This window comes from Heterocephalus glaber, unplaced genomic scaffold (genome assembly GCF_053883595.1).
Source record: "Heterocephalus glaber isolate CG9 unplaced genomic scaffold, H.glaber_assembly_v1.0 deba00000281, whole genome shotgun sequence".
NCBI lineage: Eukaryota > Metazoa > Chordata > Mammalia > Rodentia > Bathyergidae > Heterocephalus > Heterocephalus glaber.
In genome coordinates this window covers 29,587,726-29,614,054 of record NW_028258139.1, presented here as the reverse complement: position 1 = coordinate 29,614,054, position 26,329 = coordinate 29,587,726, and the positions used below count along the sequence as shown (strand labels likewise).

At 42.9% G+C, this 26,329-nt stretch overlaps 1 protein-coding gene across 3 annotated transcripts; it reads left to right on the top strand.

Moving 5' to 3' along the window:
- Positions 1-5,424: 5,424 nt before the first annotated feature.
- Sqle (squalene epoxidase) lies at positions 5,425-25,503 on the top strand. 3 transcript variants are annotated; one of them, XM_004837969.4, is made up of 11 exons: positions 5,438-6,012; positions 9,072-9,324; positions 13,495-13,675; positions 14,804-14,900; positions 16,251-16,364; positions 16,449-16,620; positions 19,107-19,202; positions 20,917-21,059; positions 21,483-21,579; positions 23,598-23,685; positions 24,986-25,503. In XM_004837969.4, exons 1-11 carry the CDS (start codon positions 5,749-5,751, stop codon positions 25,176-25,178), a joined length of 1,698 nt encoding a protein of 565 aa, XP_004838026.1. In that variant the 5' UTR covers positions 5,438-5,748; the 3' UTR covers positions 25,179-25,503. The 3 variants fall into 3 exon arrangements, with proteins under 3 accessions (XP_087040431.1, XP_021107836.1, XP_004838026.1); XM_087184305.1 differs by lacking the exon at positions 23,598-23,685 and having other exon boundaries at positions 5,425-6,012; XM_021252177.2 differs by lacking the exon at positions 24,986-25,503 and having other exon boundaries at positions 5,437-6,012; positions 23,587-23,685.
- Positions 25,504-26,329: the final 826 nt, after the last annotated feature.

Below are 26,329 nucleotides of genomic sequence, written 5' to 3'. Positions count from 1 at the left end.
TTTATCCCCAGCCTTTTTTTCTTTTAGGCAGGGTTTCACTAAGTCATTAAGTTATCCAGGGAGCTTAAACTTGAGATCTTCCTCCCTCAGCTTCCCAAAATACTTATATTATAGGCCTGTGCTACCACACCTGCCTAATACTGCCTATTTTGATCATTAAAGTAAAACTTGCTAATTGTAAAATATACAATGAACACAAATTATGAAATACATAAAATTATAAAGACCAAAATAAAAATGACTCATAATCATTTTTCCAGAGATTTCTTATAATGAAAATTCTCAGGTTTTCCCTAAAAACCACTTAGCACAGTTATGAATAAATTTTTCTTAAAACTTGAGCATAGGATGATTTTTTTTTTCTTAATATTAGATCATTTGTCATTTTACTTGTTTCAAAATTATGATAAGGTTTTTAATGGCTTCATAATACACCGAATGGATATACCATAATTTAATTTTTCTAATATTGGATGTTTGTATATTTTACTTATTTGCTATTATTAAAAATAACACTGCTGTGAATAGGTGGGGTTTTAAAAAATGTTTTATTTTGTGTAGTGTGGTTGTGATTGGTTTTATAGTTTTGCTTTTTAAAATGTACTCTTCTCATTGTTTCCTTTGAGTGAATTCTTAGAAATGAGATTATTGAGTCAGAGGACATGAGTTTTCTTTTGCTTTCTTTTTTTCTTTTCTTTTCTTTCTTTTTTTTTTTTTTTTGAGATAAGGCCTCACTCTGTAGTTCAGGCTGGCTTTGAATTCACTATGTAGCCCAGGCTGGCCTAAGACTCACAGCAGTCCTCCTGTCTCAGCCTCCTGAGTGCGGGAGTTGCAGGCATGTACCACCATGCACTGCCATAAATTGTTTTACAGGCATATTGCTTAATTAATTTCCAGAAATATATATATATATATTTAAACTACCTCAGTGAAATATTTTCTTTTTGTACCAGGGATCGAACTCAGGACTTTGAGCTTGCAAGGCAGGTGGTGGCACCACTGAGCTAAATCCCTGCTCCATCAGTGAAATAATTTTATTAAACACGCTTTCCTTGGGGAAGAAGAGAAAATCTTACATTGTAATTCAAAGCCAATAGTTTACTGTGATTAAAAACTTTCAAAACAGACATTTTTATTTTCAAATAATCCTTTTCCTTTTTATTTTAAAATTAATTTTATTGGTACATTTTAGGTATACAGTATAATGACACTCACCATTAGAAATCTGTACCTTTACATAATCTCTCTTGGTTCTTATTTTTCCCCCTTCCCCTACCCTCCCTTCAACCTCTCCACCCCTCCCTATTTACAAGGACTTTGTTTCCATTTTTTCATTTTCTCATATTAATTCCATTCCCTTCTTTCCTTTCCCCTACCCCTCCCACTTCCCCTTCCCCTTTGCCTCTTTTCTTTCTATCTCACATTACCTATTATACCTTTTAGTCCTTATTTACACTTTCAGTTTCTCACACCAGAGCAACTATTCGGTATTTACCCGTGTCTCCTATTTATTCTACTTTAGAGCATCGCCTCAGTGTGCATACATTAGCTATAAATGTCCCCTTTTCCTCTTTTCCTCACCTCCTTTGGCTAAGGAGCAGCCAAGATTGAACTTTGGAGTTAAATCATTTTAAGAGCTACTTGGACTTTGTTCTGTGCTAGGCAAGTTCCAACTGATGCAGGATCTGCTCCATGCACGAGGCCAACAAGACAAGGCCAGAAGCCTGGCAGTGCCTAGAGGAAGGGGCTGGCTATTTCAGTATTTCCACTTCATTGAGAAAATGAAGTGCATCTTAAATCGAGGGCAGTAAGTTTAATTTAGGTGCAGCAGATTATTGAATATCTTTTAGTTTTCAAAACTGATGGTGAGGAACAGGCACCAAACTGGCCTGCTTAGAAGAGAACCCTCATCCTTCCAGTCACACTGCCACCAGCAGTGGGAAGTGGTGCTCGCTGGCTGCCGGCGTTAAGTGCTGAGCTAAAGGCAGAACACTGCACCGTGGGAAAGCTCTGTCGCCGACACTGACAGAGGTGCTACTGGTTGCTCCTAATTCTCCAAGTAATCCCGTCTGGTAGCCTCCTTAACCCTTTTAGTTTACAGCATTTTACCCTATAGAGCAGCATCTTCTTGCCTCTTATTGACAGATGATGTCTTTCATTACTTGTTGACTGCTCTCTTCACACTGAACTCTGAACTCCAGAATGACAGGTACTGTTTCTAATTTGTGCTTGCTTTATTCCCAGTACCAGCCAAGCACAGTGCCTGACAAAGCACACCTTGATACACACTTATTCCAGGGTGTTGGACTGGTGGACAGTCTAGTTATGTCTTGATAAGCAGTCCTCAAGAAGAAAAGGAGATAAAACAAGTTCCAAATTAATACAGTTGTCTCTGTCACTTGTAACTAGAATTTGCAAAGGATTGTTAGTGCTGAGGGGTGGGAAGGTGAACAAGAAAGTTTTGAGAGTTTTGATCTAATATGTTACAAATAAAAACAGTAAAAAAGGAATGGCTGGGCCAGGATTTAGCTCAGTGGTTCCCCTGTCTGCCTTGCAGGCGCAAGGTCCCAAGTTCAATCCCCGGTACCAAAGAAAAAAAGAATGGCTTATTTTACTACCAAAAGAAAACAAAAGTTAGGGGGATAAAATGAAGACAGGAAAGGTTATATTCAATGTGTTGAAAAATGTTTACCATCTAACAATTGCCAAGTGCTTAAGGAGTTGAGTCCTCTGGAAAAAGATAATCACAGCACAATTTGGTAAGTGCTACAAGGAGCTGGAATTTGAAAATGTGGAGGAGATAATGATGATTAATCAATCTGGGTCTTACAAAAATGGATAGTTGACAAAAGGGGAGTGTTCATCCGGGCTTTTCATCGGCATTGAGAACGGCACTTAGGAAGAGGGCGCCTGGTGTGCCAAACCAGGCCAGCAGAGACAGCAGGTGTCTAAGCAGGACATAAAGAGATCAGGTGTGCTTTTTGTTTGTTTAAGATAACTAGATTTGTGAGGAGGGCTAAAAAATAGTCAGATATCCCTAGGTTTCTCAGCTAGATTTTCTGGCCTGGGCCTCAGGCTTTGCTGCTCACTAGCTGTGTGCTCGTTTTTTTGTGCATTAGTTTCCTTGTTTGTAAGTGGGGCTACCGAAGGCCCACTGATTGATAATGTTGCATGGGGCAGATGAACTCATGTATGAAAGGCTCTCAGAACACTGGTGGTCTAACGTAGGTAGCTTGCCTTCCTCAAGGTGATGGCCCTATCCACACATCATTACTTCCTGCCAGTAAGTGGCCGATCTGCTGGTACAGGTCACACTGCTTTCACTTCAGGCCTCAGTGACAGATTTCTGTTTCTAAATGAGCAGTATCAAGCAAGATTTCAAAATTTAAGTGTAGTTGATAACATTTAATTCAGTTCGCAGAATACAGGCATTCAGTGCATGCTTCTTGTTAGGTGTTGCAGATACTCTTTCTGTTCCACCTTCAGAATGGGATCTGGAACTGTCCCAAAGATTGAGGCCCTGCCACCCTAAGGATCACTTTGTACAGATAAAAACACATGAAGAACATTGTTTTCAAGAAATTTACCTCCTTAATAATATTATTTATATTTAATTTTAATTAATATTTAATTTAATAATTAATATTTAGTTTTAATATTTAATTTAATACTATCAATATTTAATAAATAATAAATTTACCTCCTTAATAATACAAATTTACCTCCTTAATAAAAAAATCCTCATGATAGTCTTTAATACAGGGTAAGCAAGAAATAATCATTCTGGTGATACAGTGTTTCCTCTATTAGAGTCAACTACTCAAGCCTCATGATTTTAGCAATAAGTAGATACTGATAAACAGTTTGTTGAACTGATTTTCCAGGTCTTTTTACTTTGATGTGTATTTCAAACAACAAATGTTTGGATACCAGTGAAGAATATTGTTGGGGAAAGTCTTGGTTTTATAACAGAGGAAAGGGCATTTATTGATAATATTGGGGACCCAGACCTGGTGACACAGCACTATGGGAGGCTGAGGCAGGAAAATCACAAGGTCTAGCTTAACTTGGGCAACTTAGCAAGACGCTGTCTCAAAAAAGGGGGTTGGGGGAGTACAAGATTTAAAGACCAGTTTAACTTTTGGTTTTGTCACTTACAAGCTGTGATTTAGTCAAGCCACTTGTGTTTGTGTTTCGTTGCTGTGACAAAAGACCTGCGATGAGCAACTTAACGGGAGGGAAGGGTAATTTTGGCTCAGTTTCAGAGGTTTCACCTCCAGGTCACCTTGCCCCACTGCGTTTAGGCCTGTGGTGAGGTCCTGAGACATGGACGGTGCAGAGGAATCCTGCGCTCCGGGGTGTGGGCTGGGAGCCTCAGGGTGACGGAGGAGGAGCGCCCCACTGTGTCCCCACATCCTCAAGGGCTGGACCCAGGCCTGGCTTTCTTCAGCCAGGGCCCGCCTCCCAAGCCTGCAGTCTCTCAGCAGAGCGCGGTGGCCGCGAGGACAGCCAGATTCATACGGTAGCTCCACTCCCTGCCGTAACTTTTATTTTCTCTTTTATAAAAAGAAGTTGTCGTGAGGGTCAGATGATGCCGTGTGAGTGTTCGGACAAATATTAGCAGATGAACTCAGTATCAGGGGCGCCGTGTTTCCTAAACTGCAGAGCACGCATCTGGCACCGGGTGCCGGGGCCCCTACTTTCCCGAAGAACTCGCCAACTGCTTGGAGAGGCCGAGGGGCTCGGGGCTCGGGCGGCATCTGGATCGGGCCTTCCTTGTACACCGCCTGTCCTTTATCATTCATTCATTTATTCTGTTCCTTTCACGGAGGATGCGCTGAGTGAAAAGCAGCTAAAAGGAAAGCACCGAGCGAGTTGCTGTGAGTGATTTTATCAGAAGGAGCCTTCCGGCGGGCAGGGAAGACCGACCCTCCGGGCCTCCAGCTGCGAGTGGTCGGTGAGGGCCCAGGCCTCGGGCGCGAGCGCTAGGGCAGCGCCCCGTCGGGTAGCGCAGCCTCCGCCGCGTGCCGGCGCCGCGACCCTGGGGAGTCCACGCCTCCTTCCTGCCACCGCCCTCTGACGCGCAGGTGCGCCGGACCGTCACGTCCCGCCCCGCGCGGACTCCCGCGCCTGGGCGGTGGGCGGGCCCTCCGCAAGCCCCGCCCCGGGGCAGGCCGGCCCCCTCCCCGGCGCGACCCGGCGGCCGGCGCCCACCCCACGTCCCACCCTGACCACGCAACATCGCCCTAGCGCCTTTCCCGGAGTCGCCTCCGAACTGCGCCGCCAGCGATTGGCCGAGCGCGCCATAGTGCCATCTCGGCTTACCGCGCTGCGCGTGCCCTCATTGGCCGGCGGCGGCGAGGGGGCGGTGCGGGCGGGGCCAGGATCGGGCTCCGCCCCCCGGCCCCGGACCCGGAGCGAGCCCGCCCCGGCGGCGAGGCGCGGGCTGGCGCGAGCGCTGGGCTTGCTTGTGGCGGTTGCTCAGGCGACTGCGGCGGCGCCGCGCGGGGAGGGGGCCGGCGAGCGAGGATTCGAGCGGCCTCTGGGCCGAGGCGTCTGCTGGAGCCTGCAGCCAGGCTGCCCCGGGAGCCGAGTCCGCCGAGCGGACCGTCCGCGCGCTGCCCAGCCCGAGAGACGGCCTGCCTCCCGCCCCTGCCGCCGGCCTCCGATGCCCTGACGGGGCCTTCGCGGCGTGGGGCGCTGCTCGCCTGGAGTCCGGCCCCGCCGTGCCGGTGCCGTTCCGCGGCCATGTGGACCTTCCTGGGCATCGCCACCTTCACCTACCTCTATAAGAAGTGCGGGGACTTCGTGAGCCTGGCCGTCCGGGAGCTGCTGCTGGCCGCGCTGGTCTTCCTGTCGCTCGGCCTCGTGCTGTCCTACCGCTGCCGCCCCCGGAGCGGCTCCCAGGCCGCCGTCTTCTTTGACGTCCTCTCGGGGCTGCCCGTCATCGGCTTCTTCTGGGCCAAGTCGCCGCCTGCGGCAGCCAATACAAGGCAGCTGGAGTCCCTGAGGGTAGGTGCCTTCGGGGTGGGCAGGCGAGTGAGTGGGATGGTGAGGGATCGAGCTGTCCTCACAGTCCCAGAGGGCGAAATCGCCACCTTGCGTACCCTACAGTAAACCCTCATTGGGTCGAAATGACGTTTAAAGCTGGAGTGTGCCTTCGCTACGCCCTATTAGGAGAGATGAAAACATTTAGTTTCTTTTAGTGTTGATTGCCCCTCATATCGGGTTTGGAATGGGTGTGATTAGGAGAGGTGAAACGAAATGTTAGAACTTCATTTTGAAGGACAGAATCACTTTCCCTGATAGAAAAATTATTTAAGTCCTCGGGTGAGGATTGCACATTGTGTCTGGGACAGAAGAAACGCTGTAGATGAGTCCTGCTTTGAAGAAGTAACAGGTGGCCGGGGAACGTGACAGCAGAGTTTGAAAAGCAGCAGAAGTGCTCAACATTTTAAAACCTTGGGCAAAAAAGCCTCCCCGTCCCCCAGGCACTGGAGTGTTGAGTATTGATACAATGGTGTCCTTGGTCGAGTGATTCCTAGTTGAGCAATGTCCCAGGATAGTGACGTGAAGTTACCATCCTTGAGAAAGGAGTGGAGTCCGGGGTAGGAGATGCGAGGGGAGAAAGCTCCAGGGTCTGATCAGGTAGGTTCTGCTGGCCGTGGGTGTTTGGACTTGTCCCCAAGAGCAGTGGAGATTTTAAGTGCGGGCGATTTCAGGTGTGCCTGGTTTTCCCATTTTAGAAAGAACAGCCCATTTGGTGTAATGAAGAAGGGCTTGTTGGGGTGCAAGAATGGAGGCAAAGTCGTCAGGCAAGAGACTAGATCCAGGGACCGACCAAGGGATGAATGCCTTAGAGAGTGCTCAAGATTGCGGAGCTGTGGCATTTGGTGTATCCACAGCACGGCTTCGCAAGGTTTGTGGGAGAGAGCGACTTACTTGGTTTAGAACTTTTTGGCTGACAAATGTCTGCAAGAAGCACTTGCCTTTTCTGTTAGATGGGGATAGCATCACCCTTGCTGGTAGTTATGGGATTAAATGATTTCATTTAATGATTTCCAAAATGCCTGATCCCTAACCATCTCATAAGTACCTGTGGAACCTTTATTAGTCTAAAGGTGCTGTGGTGCTATTAGGAGCATTCTGAGCCGTGCTATCTGTTCAGTAGAGTGCATGTGGATTGGAGGAATGGGAAAGAAGGAAGAGGAAACCCTTAACTCACTGTTTGAAAACTCTGGGTATTTTTATCTGGTATAACTTTCTGTGCACTAGGAGTCCAGGAGGCTGGAAGACTTAGTTCCACGCTATGAAGAGAAATTTTGGAGTAGAAAACCTGGGAGCAGTCATTGGTTCCCTTTTGTGACTGCCTCGGCCTCTCTCTGCATTCCTTAGAAACTAGGTAGTGTAGGGTGTCATCTGTGGAGTAGCGAGTTTTATTCACATTTGCTGCATTGACCTGGCTCTGAAAGACTTGATTTCCTCCAGAGCTCTCCCCCAGGACCCTGCGTGTGCATGTGTGTGTGTGTGTGTGTGTGTGTGTGTGTGTGTGTGTGTGTGTGTAATGGGAAGATTTTAGGAAGAAAAACTAATAAAAGTTAGTTCAGATGACAAAAGGGACTTGTCTTGTTCCCAGGTCCGTAACTTAGTGTAACCAGTTGTTCTGGCCATCATGACCTAGTGGTGGGAAGAATAGACTTTCCTGTCCTCTCCTTGGTAAAGGACAGAACAGTATTTCTCTAAGAGATTATAGTAACAAATGGACAAAGCCCAAATCCATTCTAAAGGTAAAACCATGCTGGGTGAATATTAGAAAAACAGAACATTAGCGTTCTGAAGGATTTTAGACTTTCTACTTTCCCTTTTTGTCTGAGCTCTTTATTAAAATCTTTAATTGGAATTTATTCCTACCTTAATCATTAAGGTCAGAGAACTCAAGAAAGATGGTTCCTTCCAATTCTGTATCTGAAACATATCAGATTGTGAATCCAAGAATAAATACTTGTTGTAAGATTGAATTGTTCATTTTAAAAAGCTAACATGTCCTTTCATTCTCAGCAGGCATAGACCTCCCAACACAGAGCTTTTCATTGTCTGTGATCAGTGTAAAAGCCTTTGCTGTCAGTCCAGTGGGAAGGGTCAGGGTTTGCCCTTGTCCTGAGCTGAGAACCAGCGCTTTGACTGGGCTTCTAGGAGTGTCAGGCTGGGGAAAAAGGAAGAGACAACTTAAATATGCGGTTGTATGTTTCTGAGTAAAGTTGTAAACAAGTCACATCCCAAGGAGCAGTAAGAGTTATTTTTGTTCTTTTATAATTTTATTTTATTTTTTTAAAGGGGGAAAGGTTTATTTGGCTTACAGTTCACTTACAGTTTATGTGGTGTACAGTTTTCAGTGCATAATCAGCTGGCGCCAAGACAGGGTGGCACGGGGGCAACAGTTCATGGAGGACAGACGGCAGCAAAGCAGTGCTACTGGGCTCTTTTATAATTTTACAGATTTAAGTAATTCTCAGCTAACAAATATGTAGCCAGGATTTGACAGTCTTTTTGTTATGTCAAACTGATTTTAGATAGGGAAAATCCAGAAGGAGAAAATTTAAGGTATCTTTAGAAATATGTAAAAGGTGTTGAGTAGTATAGCATGAAGTCAAATCAGAAGTTGTAAGATATTTACATCTGGTAGATACTCAATATGTATTTGAAGCATGGAGTAATTAATGATAGAATTTACCTGTTATATGCCTTTGAGTCCCTTATATATGTTTATTTGGCCTGGTGTGCATTTCTAAATATGTTTGTATAATGGCATTTTCTAAGTACCACGTTTGGAAAAAGGAATACATGTATATATTTAATTTTATTGGAATAATATACATATTTATTTAATCCGTACTTTGATACCATTGATTTTTATATAGGGTTTGGGTTTTCAAATATAAGCAGTTCATTTCGTTAATAATGTTTGGGGTCAAGCTTTTGGCTAAGATGCAAAAGTCTGCTGCATTGATATGGTGGTAATACGATTTAAGGCTAACAAATTTCGAAGTAAAATTCCGTTTTTTATTAAACAGCATAGAAAAGGAATCCATATGTCCGAAACAGCCTTAACAGGAGCAGCTACCTCCATCTCAGCGTCTTCTTTGAATGATCCAGAAGTGATCATCGTGGGGTCTGGCGTACTTGGCTCTGCTCTGGCAGCAGTGCTCTCCAGGGATGGAAGAAAGGTGACAGTAATTGAGAGAGACTTAAAAGAGCCTGACAGGATAGTTGGAGAATTTCTGCAGCCTGGCGGTTATTGTGTTCTGAAAGACCTCGATCTTGGAGGTAGGTTCACGTTGGTTTCCAGGAGAGTTCTGTCTCAGCAGGTATCATCATTTAGACTGTGCTGCTAAAAAAGGTATTGCACCATAGTTTCACTTAGAAAGTTTAGAATACTCTTTTTATCAACAAATTTGCATGACTATGAGAGCAAAGGAGAAAATAAGCACTTAGAAGTATGAGGAGATAGGAATTACACTTCATAAGATACAATGAAATATCTGAAAAATTGTAATGGTCAAAATTGAAGATGGGAAAACTCCCCAGAATGAAGACATGAGTTTTAGTGAAAGGTAAAGGAAACTTCATTTGAAAATGTGTGTTACATATGTGCTACAGTCCTGGTACTTAGAGGATTTTATTAAGGCATCATTCATCTGTTTAGCCAGTGCCTCTTAAGCAGCAGCTATACTCACTGAGGAAATATTTATTTACTACTTTTGCATGAGGTGCTGTACTGGTGCCATACACTGGTGTACAAGACAGGGAAACTGTCTATTCTCGAGGAACAGAGTACATAATACAGCCAGCTTGGAAGGTGAGAAACTACGTGATTGGTGTGTGTGGTAGGAGATGTGTTGCATTAATTAAAAGCATTGATTCTGGAACTAGATTGGCTGGATTTGAATACCTGCTGCTTTGGCTCTTTAAAGCTGTGTGACCTAAGTAACCAGCTTTGGCTGAAGTAGCTTAACCTCCTGTGTATTAGTTCCCTTGCTTTCTAAATGGTATACTAAGTGCCTCTGCTACACTGTTATTATGAGGATTGAGTGAATTCATACACATAAAGCATTCAGAGTAGTGCTTTGCATATTGGAGGCACCATGGATGTGTTTCGTATTTTCTTTAAGGAACTGGAAAGGAGAGCCCTATAGTTAGGAAGGAGTGAATAAAGAGGAAGTGAAGAGTGGCGGGAAAGTAAGGTTGGCAAGGCAGGCAGCAGCCAGGTCATGTAGGCTCTGCAGAGCAGCTGGAGGGGACATGATCTCATTTTGCATCTACAGCAGTGACTTCAAGCCTCAGTAGCTACTCTGAGTAGCACATTGAATCCATATATATTTCAGCCTGACTAAATTTTCCACCCTTTTGGGGCCGCTGGTGTTCTGGTGCAGTGATGGCTTTGCAAACTGCAACCCAAAACCCACTTAATTATCATAAAGTGCCAACATTGCAGTTAGACTGAGTACTGAGGTTTTAGTTTAGAAAGAATAACTCATACAGTAACATCTTCTGTCTTAAAAGAAAAACACAATAACGTGGTGCCATGGGTTTGCATGCTCAGCATGTGCTCTACTACAGAGCTGCATAACATTTCCAACCCTGAAATTTGTTTTATTTTGCATTTTCAATGTGTGTTTAGTTTTCACCTGATTATGCAATTCAGAATTCCTTTCACAGTTTACCATTGAGTCACAGCCTGCCATTTGTAGAATGCTGTTTGACGGTATGGAGAATGGACCGTGAGAATAGACTGTGATGATAGTCAGGCCAGGAGATGTGGGTCACTCGTTGTTAAATCCCGGCGATGGATGATGGTGTTTCAGTCTAGCACAGTGGCAGAGGATACAGAGAAGTGGACAGATTGAGAGTGAAATCAAGAGAAATGTGTGACTTCCTTTACAGCTCGTCTCTGGATATCCTCCAAGAGTCTCATGTGCTTGCAGTCAGCACCTTAGGGAGAGGGCTGGCCCGTGGAGGTGCCAGGGCTGCCTTGCTGAGAGGAGCTGGGGTAGTGAGTGACTTGGGAAGGGTGGATCTCCCGCCCTGCCTCCCTTGACTCCCTGCCTGCCAAGCTTGACTAGGGGAGCAGTTATTCTTCCGCCAGTCCCCTGTGCCTCACCCTCTGCCTTGGAGCCAGCCAACTGTGGACTGAAATGTGAGCCAAAATGAACTTCTCCTCCTTTAAATTTTGGGTGTTGGGTATTGTGTCCCAGCAGTGAGAAAAGATGCTTAATAAGAGATTGGTGTGAGATTTGAAGAATAGGATGCTATCAGAGTGATTCCTATGTTTGTTTTCTTGTGTATGGTACTGGGGATTGAACTCAGGACCTTGTGCTTGCCAGGGAGGTTTGGTGCCACTGAGCTACATCCCCGGCCTTTCACAGGTGTTGACTTAGCAGCTGGTTGATGGTACTACCATTTGCTGATAAGAAGACCTGAGAGAGGAACAGGTGTGGAAGAAACTTGGGGGAAAGCTGTTTAAAGTGGAGATGTGAAATACAATATGTGAATCAGAGTTCAGGGGAGGAGTTTGGGCTGGCCAGCATTCTGAGTTTCTGAGCTTGACAGGGTAGTGTGTTTGTGATAGGTAAAAGCCATGACAATGACTGAGTCCATCTAAGGAGAGCATGAGAAAAAAGGAGAAGACAGAATAAACTTAAGTCCTAGGAAACTCACGCAAAAGAGACAGAAGGAACTGGCAGGATGACAGTTGACAGAAGACAGCTGGAACTGTTTGATGTCACTTAGGTCAACATAGATTAGTGTTTCTCCTGAGAGGGTGGGCATGCATCTGGAAAGGGCCACTCTCTTCAGTAAGATGCATACAGATGGTAGGCACTGCACTGGGCCATTTGTGATAGTGACCAGAAAGCAGATTGAAATGACTTGGCAGTTGAAAAATTTGAGACTAGAAAACTATCTTGAAGAGCTTTTCTAATGACAGAAAAGAAATAGGATGAGCCAGGAGTGGTGGCACACTCCTGTAATCCCAGCACTTGGGTTAGGGTTGCCTTGAGTTCGAGGCCAGCCGGGGCTACACAGTGAGGTCCTGATAGCCTGAACTACAGAGCAAGACCCTGTCTAAAATAAAATAGGACAGTAGTGAGACTGGGATGCGAGACAGAAAAGAGGGTTTTGGGTACTGGAGTCTGCATGGTGATGGAGATGAGGGTGTAAAGAAACATTGTGTCAGGAGGAGGAGGAGGAGGTGACTAAAGGTGCGATGTTTATTTGCTCAACAAATAAGAAGCATGAAAATACACAGATACTTTTGGAACACAGGAAATCAGATTTTAGGTGTTCGGCCAGCTATTGGATATCACGTGGTCATTAAATAAAAAGTCAAGGGTTTTGAATACTTAAGAGCAACTTGTTACAAAATTTTGTTCTCTTCAGTTTTTCACTAATAATAGATAATATAGATATTGCTACAGATAAAACCATCATCAGAAATTACTAAATTAGTTGCATAGTTTGAGCTACTCTTTATGAAGAGAAATGAAAGACTCAGTATTATAAGGCACCAGAGAGTTGGTTTAGGGACTCTCCCGGCTGTCTCTACAGAAATGGCATGGGCAGTAGAAATGGCATTGTGCCTTTTCTCTGTGTGCCGGTGAAATCTGTGAGTCAGGAGCCAGGGCCAGTGCTGTCCCTTAGAGAGCCGCCGGCGCTTCTGTCTTGTGTCTGGTCGGCTGCTCTGCTTGTTGCATGGCATGCAAGCAGAGCTGGTTTCTGGGCTCTGCCTCGCGGGCAGATCTCATGAAGGTCAAAGAGCAGCCGCAGAGGTTGAATGATGCCCTTGAGAGCTTTGCACATCCTGGGAGAGGCTGCTGGGCTCCCAGGGCGCGTGGGGTGGTCCTGGAGGTCCTTGCTCTTGACTTGGCTGTGCCTCCCGAACCAGCATGCTACCTTGGTGGTGTCAAACCAGGCCGTTCCTCGGGACCCAGGGACTCTCCGTGACCCCACTGCGGCCGAGTGCTCCCCCATGGGCTGCCTCACGGCCCCTAAGTCTCCATGGACAGAGCCCGTTACCTCAGGACAGGACTGTGGGTCATTTCTCCTCATGCTTACGTCCTTGCTCATGACTGAGGCAAAGTGGAATTACAGAGCTGGGAGTTGTACTGGGTGCTCACTTGCTTGTTTTGTGTAGTTCAGGATGACTTGAACTCATGGTGTAGCCCCGGCCTCGCACTCCCTGCACCTCCTGCCTCAGTCTCCCGAGTACGGGGATCACAGGCATGAGCTACCAGGCCGGACTGTCATCTTTCAGTGATAATACAGTTTTGCTAAGACACCTGTTGACTGCCAGAAACAGTAAGATTTCTGTACTAGTTCCACTAATGTACAGTTCCCCAGTTGGCCTGTGGTCTTCTGGAGCAGATACTGGTTTCAGTGTCTTGGTGTTGCTCTTGGCACTTGGAGCCTGAGCATGCTAACAGAATCATCGCTTTGCAGATGCCGTGGAAGGCATCGATGCGCAGTGTATGAACGGCTACGTAATGCACGATCGGGAGAGCAAGTCAGAGGTGCACATCACCTACCCTCCCTCCGAAGACGGCCAGGTGCACAGCGGGAGAGCCTTCCATCATGGCAGATTCATCATGAATCTCCGGAAAGCAGCCATGGCAGAGCCCAAGTAAGACTGCAGCTTCAGACCTACAGTGTTCAAGGGTTAAGCTTGGCCTTGGTGCGAGGAAGATTGTAGAGATCTTCATCAGATTTTGGGCAGTCTAGAACATGGTATACTAAAATAACCCTGAGTTAGAAGACCATATTTGGTGACTTTCTTAAGAATTATCATGTAATTTTCTTTTCAATGACATAGAACCATGGAGAATTTTCCTTTTTTCGAATTTTTTTTTTTTTTCCGGTACCGGGGATCAGGCTCAGGACCTTGTGCTTGCAGGGCAGGTGCCACTGAGCTAAATCCCTGGCCCCCCTTTTTGGAATTTAGAGGACATGCTTATGGTAATTGTACCACAAGAGTGCCTGCTTGGGAGTTTGTGTTTGTGGTGATGGTACCTTTTGTAGGAAGGCAGGATAGAGGACTTCAAGGAGAAACTCCTGTTTGTTCTCACTGAGGACCCAGTATGGCAGGACTGGTGGCTTCTCTTGGTCATTACCTTATATTTGCCTGCAGCTGTTAAGCACTGTAAATAAGGACATTTTTAGCATAAGAACACTCATGTGATTGACGTAGTCTTAATTAAGTGTTGACAAAGCAAGTGAAGAATTAAGTGGACTTATCCTTAAGTACTTGATACCCACGGAAGTAGAATATGCTCATTGTGTAAAAATGGAAAAATACACCAAAATCTAGATAGTAAAATTTACCTTGGATATTCTCACTGGATATAACTACTTTTTTTGGTACCAGGGATTGAACTCGGGACCCTGCACTTTCGAGGCAGGCAGCAGAACTACTGAGCTAAATCCCCGGCTGGATATAACTACTTTTAAGAATTTGTTAGATAAGCTGCAGTTTGTTTTCCACCTCTATGTGTGCATATGTGTATATAACATTTCTCTGCATGCATTTTATTTTTAATTAGTTAAAAATCTAATGAGACTTTTTAAAGTACTTTTAAAACAATTATATTTGTAGTATGTATTCAGTGTAAGTAAATTACAAAATAGAAATCACACATACTTCTAAAATTCACTGATGTGTTTTCTTTGTCATTCTAGACCTTGTTCTATGCAAGAAGTAAGGAATTTATGTCTAGTTTAAATTGCCCAAATATGCTGTTTATTTACCCTTCAGTGCAGAGTTTATTGAAGGCGTTGTACTGCAGTTACTGGAGGAAGACGATGCCGTGATTGGAGTGAAGTACCGAGATAAAGGGACCGGAGATGTCAGGGTGAGGCTTAGCACATGTGTGTCATCTCGTCCCCAGAGATAGTGTTCTGTCTCTTTCTAGTGTCCTTTAGAGGAATGGGTGCAGTCATTTACTGTTCCCCACGTGGACTGAGCTCTCCTGGTGCAACAGCATGGGCTGCAGATCACAGCGCTTTGATAGAGCACCCAAAATGCTGTGCAGAAACTTTTAAAACTAAGATCAGTGTATCAACCGTACCAAGGAGGAAGAAGGAGAGATTCAGTATGAAACAAATGGTTGGGGCAAACAGGCAATTGTTTAAGTCAGAAAAGCAAAAGTAAGAGAATCTATAAAGTAAATGATTCAGCCTTCTTGATTTTAAAAATTCTGTGACAAAATACACATAACAGATTTACTCTCTTAATTTTTAAATATCGGTATGGTACTGTTACTGTACACCCAGTGTTCTAGGCAGAGGGGGAGAATCTAGGGAAGCAGAATAAGACAGTTTCTGGTCTGTGATTATGTTGACGTCTGCTGAGAAAGGGCCAGGCTCCTTCCAGGCGGCTCCAGTAGGTGGGTGCCCTCCTAGAAACTGATCTCTAATAGAGGCTTTGCAAGGGTCTCTGCCTGCAGGATAGTAAGTACATTTAGCCATTAACATAAACATTTTCTAAGCTCTAGTCACTGATTGAAAGCACTGTACAAAGAAAATTCCAAAATGAATCTGCCTCGTCCATGGCGTTGGTAATGAGATTCTGTCTTGTGTTATCCTGGCTTGGTTTATTTTATTATTTTTTTATTCATTTTTTTTTTTTTAAGACAGGGTCTTGCTAAGTAGTTCAGGCTGGGCTTGAACTCACCATATAGCCTAGGCTGGCCATGAACTCATGACTGTCCTCCTGCCTCAGGCTCCCAAGTGCTGGGACTACAGGTGTGTGCCACCATACCTGGCCCTTGCTTGTTTTATAGTTATTCCCCTCCTATCTGTTAAAAGTGGAGAGTAAGCCCTAATAGGTTTTTTTCTTTTTGTTGTTGTTTGAAACAGGGTCTCTATGTAGTTTGTGTTGGCCTTGAATTCATTGTGTAGCCCAGGCTGGCCTCAAACTCACAGTGATCCCCCTGCCTCAGCCTCCCAAGTGCTGGAATGGTAGGTGTGTGCCACTGCACCTGGTTCCCTGCTGGACTGATGGGAGTGCTGTGAAGGGAGGTGATCTTAGGTCACAGAGGAAGTGTCTCTCACATGTTCGCTTACACCCACCCACGTGGTGTTTCCACTGCCCTCTAATGTTATCCTATACTATTTTAAATTCTGCTCACGCACAGATTTTAAGAATAGACAATTTACTGTGTGTTTCTACCATTTAGCTGAGTATTCTTTATCTGTTATAGGAACTTCATGCTCCATTGACTGTAGTAGCAGATGGGATTTTCTCCAAGTTCAGGAAAAACCTGATCTCCACTGAAGCTTCTGTTTCATCTCATTTTGTTGGCTTCCTTATGAAGGTACCGTGGGAGAATAGCTGTAGAAAAATAAAAGTAACATGAAATTTGAAAGTCATTGAAATATTTATTTCTTTATTTTTTTAGGATGCACCACAGTTTGAACCCCATTATGCTGAACTTCTTCTACTTAATCCAAGCCCAGTTCTCATCTACCAGATTTCATCCAGTGAAACGCGAGTACTTGTTGACATTCGTGGACAAAGGCCAAGGGATCTAAGAGAATACTTGGCTGAACAAATTTACCCACAAGTACCTGGTAAGAAAGAGGATTTTACTCCCCATTGTAATCTACTCTGAAAGCAAAGCTCACAAAAGGCTCTCCCTCTCCACCTTTCCCTGAGCTATGCCTAAGATAAGCCAGTGTGGGAAATGCCTCCTGTATTAGTTGCTTTTCTCATTGCTGAGACAAAATAATCAAGACCTGAAGTTACAGGAGGAAAGGTTTATTGTAGCTCACAATGTGTAGAGGTTTCAGTTCACAGTTGGCTGGCTCCAAGGCAGGTTTGCATAGCAGAGGAGCATGGCAGAGGAGAAACAGTTCATGGTTGGCAGAAGGCAGTAAAGCAGCGAAATTGTAAAGAAACAGCAGCAGCCATCTCTCTGTTTTATCCCTTCCAGGCTATCCACCCTTTGGGTGGTGCCACCTATACCCAGGGTGGGCCTTCCCATTATCCACATGGAGAACTATGCTAAACCAATCGGTGGACTCATTTAGTAATCACACACCCTTAATCCCAGCATCACACACTTAATCCCAGCATCATACACCCTAGATGCAGCCATCTCTGAAAAGCCCCACCTGTGACCACATAAGGCTTTGGGAGGACCTCTAGATACAAGCCATTACACCTCTGGTCAACCAGATATGCTGGGACTGAACTATTTAAACTAGCAACGGACTCTAAATTTAAAAAAGTAGTTTCAGTATGTTTTATAATACTAACTGAAGCTTGGTTTTCAGAATAATTAACAATATGGCATACATAGTATTTTTTAAGGTGGTCTAAACCATCATGTAAGGATTTTAAATTGTTGCAACATCCCTCATGCTTCACTACTTTTGGGTTTCTTACAGTAGTGATATCTGGCATTTACTGTATGTCTGCTATAGAAAGCTATCTTACAAATATCACTTCTTTTCATCTGTGAGGTATTCTTGTCCTCCAGTTTTACAGATGAGAGAGCTAAGGTTCAGAGAGATTACGTGGCCTTTCTGAAGATTAAATTGCAGATTAACTATCCCTTATCCCAAATCCTTGTTCCTAGAGGTATTTGTTTGCAGACTGTTCAGAATTTTGGAATATTTGCATTGATTTAAACTGGTTGAGCATCCCTAACCCAGAAAACCGAAATCCAAAGTGCTCCCCAAATCCAAACTTTCTGAGTGTCATGTCAGCACTCATAAAGCTTTGGATGGTACTAGGTTTTTGAGTCTTCTTTTTGAGAATGGAAAGAAGTGGAAGAAAAATTACCAAGAATTTGACAAGCGGGCTAGAGTTGTAGTTCAGAGTGTGTGCTTTTAGCATATATGAGGGCCTCGTTTGATTCTCAGGTTTTGTTTTGTTTTTTAAATAAAATTGAAGGGAAACCCTAGTTATCAGTTATGGGTACAGTAACAGAAACTAATTCTGAGTGCATGTTCAACAAAAAGTGTGGATTATTGTTAAAGTTATTTAATTGACTAAGATACTAACAAAAGTAGAGCGAAACAAAGTGGACAGATTTTTTTTTTTCTTTTTTCATTAAGTTTATTGGTACATTTTAGGTATACAATATGATGACATTCATCATTGGGAATTTGTACCTTTACATGATATATCTTGAGTCTTATTTTTAAACTTAGATTTTTAATAATGACATTTTTCAACATCTGAATATGAAAACACTAGTGAATTTTCACTCAGTTCAGCCACTTTTGAAGCTTTCAGAAGGGAAAAGTAGTTATACGTATTTAGAAAAGGATAGTCTGTTACCTGACATTTTTAGCAAATATAATTATACCTATATATTTATTTATTTTTTTTTACTGTCAGTTTATTATTTTTTTCCAATCCAGATCTGACTGGAGCAGGTTGACCTGAAATCATCCAAACTATTTATAGGTCCATGTTTATGCTGGTTAGAGTGTCCAGATTCTGTTCCTTGCATGAATGGAAAGGTTTCAACATAGGCATCTCCTCCTCCATCCTCATACTGGGCACTGTACCACAATTCATTTTCTATATAAGTAGAAGCACAAACTTTAAAATTTGATACTTCAGAGATGAGCTGATCCGACGACTTCATTTTATAAAGAAACTGAAGCTCAGAGAAGTAGAGATGACCTGTGCCTCCACCCAGACCCACTGCTTCTAGCGTGCACCCTCCTGCTGTGTGCCGGTGGTGTGTCTCATCCCTTGCTGTCAGAGTATGCTGGCTGCAGTAAATTAAATTGCCAGTTGCCAGGTAGCGTTTGGAAGAGTTAGAGTTGGGGGGCTTTCTTTTCATCACATCTCATATCAGTTATCTCAGCCTTCCTCACATTTCAGCTGCATTCATGTCTGTTTCCATGAATTTTCTCTTAGATTGCTTAGTCATTCCTCAGCACGAATAACTGGGTGTTTAATGAATACTGTTATTAATAACTAGGTCGATATAGCACAAGAGATGCATGTGTAGTAGGTGTTTGCTTATGCTTGATGAGAAAATGTGTGGAAATTTGAAATTGAAATGACTTCTTTGGGTGGATGGGATTTATTGCAGATCACCTGAAAGAACCATTCCTAGAAGCCTCTCAGAATTCTCTTTTGAAGTCGATGCCAGCAACGTTCCTCCCTTCTTCACCAGTAAACAAACGAGGTATTATCCTATTGGACTGACTTTATAAAATCCAAAATAACATGAGAAAGAGAACTGGTTACTAGGGATTGGCATCTTGAGGACTCATACAAAGCTTAGTTTTATGATCTGTGTAGTTAGTAATCAGTATGACTTGGTGTCAGTCATCGGACATACAGCAGAGGAGGAGGCACTGTAGTCAGGGATGTGGAGGATAAGCTTCACAGCACTGGTGACGAGGTGTGTGAGAAGAGCTCCACGGTGCTGCAGTCTCTGAGGGCTGAGGGTTGGAGGCTGGGGCCATTGTTCAGGAGGAAAGCCAGCGTTTCAGACTTAGTGGCCGATCGTCAGTGGGCAGCGAGGTGAAGGACCGTGTAGATGGAGTCGCATCTGCTGGGCCCCCCGGAGGCCGAGGCACGGTGGCATTTTTAAGGAACTCAGAACTCGTGTTTCCCATGGTTAGTCAGTCTTACGGTGAGGTATTTAATTTTTCCATAAGTGATGGTAAAAGGCCGAACCGGGACCGTAAAATGCAGAGTAAGGAATGGATTTGGGTGATATCTAAGATGTAGAGTGCGCGACGCTTGGTACTATAGTAAGGGAGTGAGGCCTATTGATAGATTGATTATAGGTAGTTTTGCCAGCCACTTGCTGCCATGGGAAGAGGAAAAAGAACAAAGTTTCAGGACGCGTTGGGAGAGGTGATGAGATCCCTTCTGGACGTGTGGGTGTAAAGTATCAGCAGGGCATGTGAGTGGGAACGGAGCAGGTCGGAATGGGGCTCCTGGGTGTGAAGAGTGGGTAGTGTCTGTGGAAACAGTGGCATAATGAACGGCCAGCCATGGAAACTGACGGCGGTGCAGAGAATGGAGCTGATGCCCAGCTAAAGTACGCACCACGCGGTGGGACTGTGTTCAAATTGTGCGCTTGAGAATATTCCATGAAGCAGAGCAATAGAAACTTGGCTTTTTATTGCAGGTATTAGAGTAAGACATAAATTTTTGAAATAATATTTAGAAGCCACCTTTTTATATATTAATATAGTGATATATTCAAAAATTAGTTATAAATGTAATTACATTGTGACTGTCAGAAAAGAATTCTCCATAATTCTATTAACCTGACATCAATACTTGTGTGGAAGTCATCGTGTCATGGGTCATTAAGCACGGGATGGCCCTGGAGGCAAGCTGTGGGCTTTGCACTTCTGTGGTTTTCACACAAGAGGTTGATTTTCACATAAGGTGTCAGCAGAGCCTAAGATCTGGTGACGGAGAATGTTTTATCTTCTGCTGAAGCACGTTACTGGCTGTCATTTCCTAGAGCTACCTTCCCTTCACACTGCAGGAGCAGACATTTCTCGGTGGTGCACTGGTGTTGATTTGCTTTCCTCTTGTAGGAGACTTTATGTCTGATGCTTATAGATCCTTTTTATTTTGAAAAAGAATAAGTGTGTTGACATCTTTGGCTTTCTCATTAGATTTGTATGCTGTTCTTTCATGGTCTCCTTGGTGCCCGGCATACATTAGGTACCAAATAAAGACAGACAGAATCAAGTCTTGAAGTTTTGTCCCGCCAAATTTGAGTCATTATTCATTCCCTCGTATTTTCACATTCTTCATATTTACCAGCTTGCATCAATAATGTTTAGACGCTAATAAGAATAATCTTTTCTCTCTTTGTTTTTTTTCAACAAACTGGCGCAGGACACTGTAACCCTATCATCTCTCTGCAGGTGTTCTTCTTTTGGGGGATGCATACAACGTGAGGCACCCGCTCACCGGGGGAGGCATGACTGTGGCTCTAAAAGATGTAAAGCTGTGGAGGAAACTGCTGACGGGTATCCCTGACCTTTATGACGATGCAGCTGTTTTGCAGGTAAGCTATTAGATTATTCTGACAAAAACAGGTTTTGTCTTTTTCATTCTCCTGGGGCTAAGAGTGATAGGGGTCTGGTGGGGAAATCTGTACTGGGAGCCTAGGCCTCATCATTCTTAGCCAGTCTTGTTCAGGCTTAAAGAACCTGAATTGCAACCTGTGAATCTCACAGAATTCCTGAATTTCTGAATGGTAACATAACAAAAAACTGGATTTCACGGCACAGTATGCTCACAGTGGTTGTAAATCTAGCATCAAGAGTCATAGAATCCATAGCTCTGAACATGAATTTTTGGCAAACAACAAACATAAGGCACTATTATTTGGTGATAGTGCTCCGAATAAAAATATCAGTTGGATGGGATTACAGTTTGTGCCTTTTTCCCTCTTTACTGTGTAATAAGTGATCTTTTTCATTTTTAGGCTAAAAAATCATTCTATTGGACCAGAAAAAATTCTCACTCTTTTGTTGTGAATGTCCTTGCTCAGGCGCTGTATGAATTATTTTCCGCTAGAGATGGTAAGTATACATATTTATTTTTTTTTGTACTGGGGATCGAACTCGAAGTATACATATTTTTTAATGGACAATATCGAATTGCAGATTTTTAGCACAGTAAAGGAACTTAATTACAAAGATTATTAATTAGTCTAGAAATTAGTGTTATTCAGTTTGCTGACTCCTAAGTTCGTAGTTCTGTCAGCCTGCCTGTCTGTCTGACCGTCTATCTATCTGTTTTTTGGCCTTTTGAGATTGGGTCTCACTATGTGGCTCAGGCCAGCCTTGAACTCACTATGTAGCCAGGCTGGCCTCAAATTCGTGTCAGTCCTGCCCAGCTTCCCTGGTGATGAGATTACTGGCCTGTGCCACCACGCCCAGCTGGGTACCAGTAGTTCTTTCTTTTTTTTTTGGTACTGGGGATCGAACTGAGGACCTTGCGCTTATGAGGCAGGCAGTGGCACCTCTGAGCTAAATTCCCGGGCCTACTGATAGTTCTTTTTAACTCCATCCTGAAGTAAGATTTTTAGTTTGTGATCATCATGTATTCCATCACTGTCTGGAAGGCTGTTGACTTCCCTCAGAGAACGTTAATAGTGATACCTCACTCATGTATCCATGATTTTGAGTTCCTTGGTCCAGACTGGATTGTGCGTACCCTTAAATGTAAGCTTGTGATGGAAGGTCTTTCTAGCTGTGGTAAACAGGCAGTGTGGTCTTTTTCTTTCTGAACACCAGTTTCAATTTCTTTTTTTTAAGGTAATATTTTAGAAAATAAATATGAACTTCAAAGTAAGGTTAGTTTCCCTCCTGGTAAAATGCATGAGTAGTATACTGAATTTACCCTTTGCTCATGTGAAATAGCCACATGCTTTGGTTTTTGTTTCCATATTGGAGAGAGGTAATGGTCAGTCTAAACGGTTGAGCATTCCTCATGAGAAAATCTGACGTCAAAATGCTCTCAGCTCCTTTCTAAGCTCTTTAATGATGGTTGCTAAAGACGATACAATATAAATGCTTTCTGTAGCCTCTTCGACCATCAACTCTTGCTGAAAAAGAAAACTCATGATTTGCAAAACAAATCTCTAGCTAAATTGGTGTGGAAGTTAAAATGTTTGGGTGGACAAATATAAAGTAAGTTTCTCATTCTGAGCTTTTCTAAGTTCTTGTAGTCTTACATTATAAATTGGAATCCACCAACAAAGCAACATTAAAAAAATTAATGGGACTGGGGATTTTTTAGCTCAGTGGTTCCGCCGCCTGCCTCGCAAGCACAAGGTCCCAAGTTCAATTCCTGGTACCAAACCCCCCCCCCAAAAAACAAAACACACACACACAAAAAAACCCCAAAAAATTAATGATTGGAGAAGGAAAGGATTTTATTGGAACAAAAGTTTATCTTTTGCATCTTTAAAAAAAATCTGTTGTTTAGAAAAATCTAAGCATACCTCAAAAAAACATTGATTCTAAACTGTTACAAAGGTTACTGATTATTAAACTGTGTTGTGAAGGTTAATGAATTACTTTGAAAAGTATTTAAAATTTATACAGATAAGACATTATTGATAGCTATTCCTTTTACATTCTCCATGGAGATATGGATTGGGCATCTCAGGAACTGGTAATTTGATTTCTAGAATTGTGTTATTTTTTAATAGTAAGAGTTTAAAGTATTTTGGATCATTTAATGAATTTACAACAAAATCAAATAACCTTTAAACACCTCTTAATTTCCGAGACCTAAATGTTGGCAATCACTTATTAACAGAAGCAAGTTTATTCATACAAGTATTACCACCCATAATAATGACTATAAAATTTAAAAGAAATTTTGAATGCTTAAATTTTAGGACTACATATTTAAAAGTTATCTGTAAGGCTTGGTATTTGTTGTATTTTATTTTTTCTGACATATCATTAGTACCCTAAATGTGTTTTTTTTTTTCCGGTACTGGGGATCGAACTCAGGACCCTCAGGCTTGGGAGGCAGGTGTGAAATGTGTATTTTGATTGAGAGTAATTTTAAAGTTTCATTTTAGATTCCTTACATCAACTAAGAAGAGCCTGTTTTCTTTATTTCAAACTTGGTGGACGGTGTGTTGCTGGTCCCGTTGGACTGCTTTCTGTGTAAGTTGTTTTGATGTCAGAGAGGAAACGTGTTCCAGATTTTCTTAGGCCTGTTCAGTGTATGGAAATCCCTCTTCCCTATGCATTTTGTCACCTTACTATCCATCATATCCCAGTCAGAAGTGGCCCCAAGAATGGAAAGAAGACATTGGTGAACACTGTTTCACACTCGGAGAACAGTGCCCATTAGGAGTGGTGTGGAGGGAGGCTAAAACCCTCCATTAACGTGGAAGCTCGCTTTTAAAAAAGCTTGAGGTTTATCCGCATGGGCTTATCTGTGGGAACCATGCATAACTGAGAAATGAGAACTTAAAAATTAATTTTTTATTAGTATGTGTTTGCAGTACATAATGTTTACATTCCTTGTGTGGAGTTGGTTCATGTCCATAACACATCTTTTTTTTTTTGGTACCGGGGATCGAACTCAGGTCCTTGTGCTTTGCGCAGCAGGTGGCGGAACCACTGAGCTAAATCCCCGGCTCCATCCATAACACATCTTAATTCCCTTTTAATCCCCACTTCCTGTCTTGATCCCCTTCCCATCTTTGAAAGATCTACCCCCTACTTCCTATTATCTTTTATTTTGCTCTTTATACATACATACCCATGTTTATAGCAGCACAATCCATAAAAACTGAATCTTAGAAGCAGCCTAAATGTCCATCCACTGATGAATGGATAAAGAAAATGTGGTATTTACACACAATGGAGTACTACTCTGCCATAAAGATAAACTTGAGCCATTTCTAGGAATATGGGTGCACCTTGAGACCATAATGTTAAGTGAAATAAATCAGACACACAAGTTTAAATATAATGTGGTTTCTTGTATATGAAAAACCCAAATTACAAAAATTAATTTGATCGAAGTGTAGAATGCCTGAATCCAAGTATTAATTTTGACAGTGTAGACATATGTAGAACTGTTCTTGGAAAGTCTGCAAAATGAAGTTTTTTGAGTCAGCTTTCACTCATCTATAATCTGATTGTCACTACTGCCATTTTTTGTGAAAGCCTAGATTCCAACGGGCCAGGGCATCCAGTACTCCAGCCTGGGGTCAGGATTAACGAAAGCTTGGGAGTGAGGGAGGAATTACTGGCCTCTCTGAAAGAGATACTCTTAATTTCTTGTACACAATCATTCTGTTCTTGCCATCAAATGTAACAGGCAGACAAGTTTGTAAACCCTTCTAAAATGTATAATATGTATTGAGCTTTATAGATGATCCATATTTGGTACCTTTTATGAGTGAATTTTTGTCTCTGGCTCCTACCCATTCTTTTTCCTTTTCTATTACAGGTTGTCTCCAGACCCTCTAGTTTTAATTGGACACTTCTTTGCTGTCGCAGCCTATGCCATGTATTTTTGCTTTAAGTCGGAACCTTGGATTACAAAACCCCGAGCCCTTCTCAGCAGTGGTGCTGTAATTTACAAAGCGTGTGCTGTCATATTTCCTCTGATTTACTCAGAAATGAAATACATGGTTCATTAAGCTTAAAGGGACCACTTGAACGCACCATGTCCTCAGGACTTCTCAGAAGAGTGGAGAGTGCATCTAGCGTAGTACCTTACTATACTGCTTCTACAGTGGAACCTCTGGGACCAAGATTGGGAGTGCTTTGTTTTTGACTTTTTGTATATAAGCATGTAAATATATGCCTTAATTTACAATTTAAAATGAAGGGTAAAATAAGCTAGGTATTTAAAAGAAATGATTGTGACCCTAAGTTTGTGCTAACCTGAGGAACTATTTTTCTTTTGATCTCAGTGTTCGGAACAAGTCCTGGGTCATCCAAATAAAATGGTGAATCCTCACAGCTTTCTTGTGGGCTGCTTTGCATAGCTGCTTGGTGAGGGGAGAAAAAACAAAGTGAGATGGGAAGAGCAGAGACCTGTCCTTTAGGTCACCCTGACTTTGGGGCAGGTATCTTATCCCCTTCACCTAATCCGAGGGCAGTTTTCTGAAGCTTTTTTCTGAGTGCTCTGAAAATATCAGATCCTTAAAGGAATAGCAAAAAGCTTACACATTCTTTTCTGTGACACTAATAAGCAAGGCCAGCATTATCTCAGGAAACAGTTAACGAACAAATGAATACTTCTAAGAAGTGGAGTAATGCTGTAAAATCAGTTAGAATTTTAATTATTTTTGAGGTACTCTGGATTGTATGCAGTGCCTTCTCACTGACCTACATCCCAGCCCTTTCTTGTGATACAGGGGATTGAACTCAGGACTTTGTGCCTGCAGAGTAAGCGCTCCACCCCTGAGCTACATCCCCAGCCCTCATCTCAGCCTTTTTATCATTTTTTATTTGAGGCAGGTTCTTGCTAAGTCACCCAGGCTAGCCACCTGCTGCCTCACCTCCCCGAGTGCTGGGCTTACAGGCCTGTGCCCGACACTTGGTTCACTGTGGTATTTCCTCAGTAAACATCACCTCTTGCTGAATAAAAAACAGCTCATGGTGATTTGCAAAACCAGTCTTGCTAAATGAGCACTGAAGAGGTTATGGAGGCCTCTGTCCTGGGCATCGTTAAAATCTGAGCAAATCTCTAAATGCCAGGAAAATAATCGCAGTACAATATAACCTGAAAGTCTAATGATGGAGATAAAAATGATTTATACACTTACAATAAAAACTTACTTGA

What these genes read in the sequence shown, in the direction of transcription:
- Sqle (XM_004837969.4), top strand. Translation starts at nt 5,749, where the DNA reads ATGTGGACCTTCCTGGGCATCGCCACCTTCACCTACCTCTATAAGAAG. An exon ending in AAGGGACCGGAGATGTCAGG is followed by an intron (nt 14,901 to 16,250) that starts GTGAGGCTTAGC and finishes TATCTGTTATAG; the next exon opens with GAACTTCATGCTCCATTGAC. An exon ending in CCCGTTGGACTGCTTTCTGT is followed by an intron (nt 23,686 to 24,985) that starts GTAAGTTGTTTT and finishes TTTCTATTACAG; the next exon opens with GTTGTCTCCAGACCCTCTAG.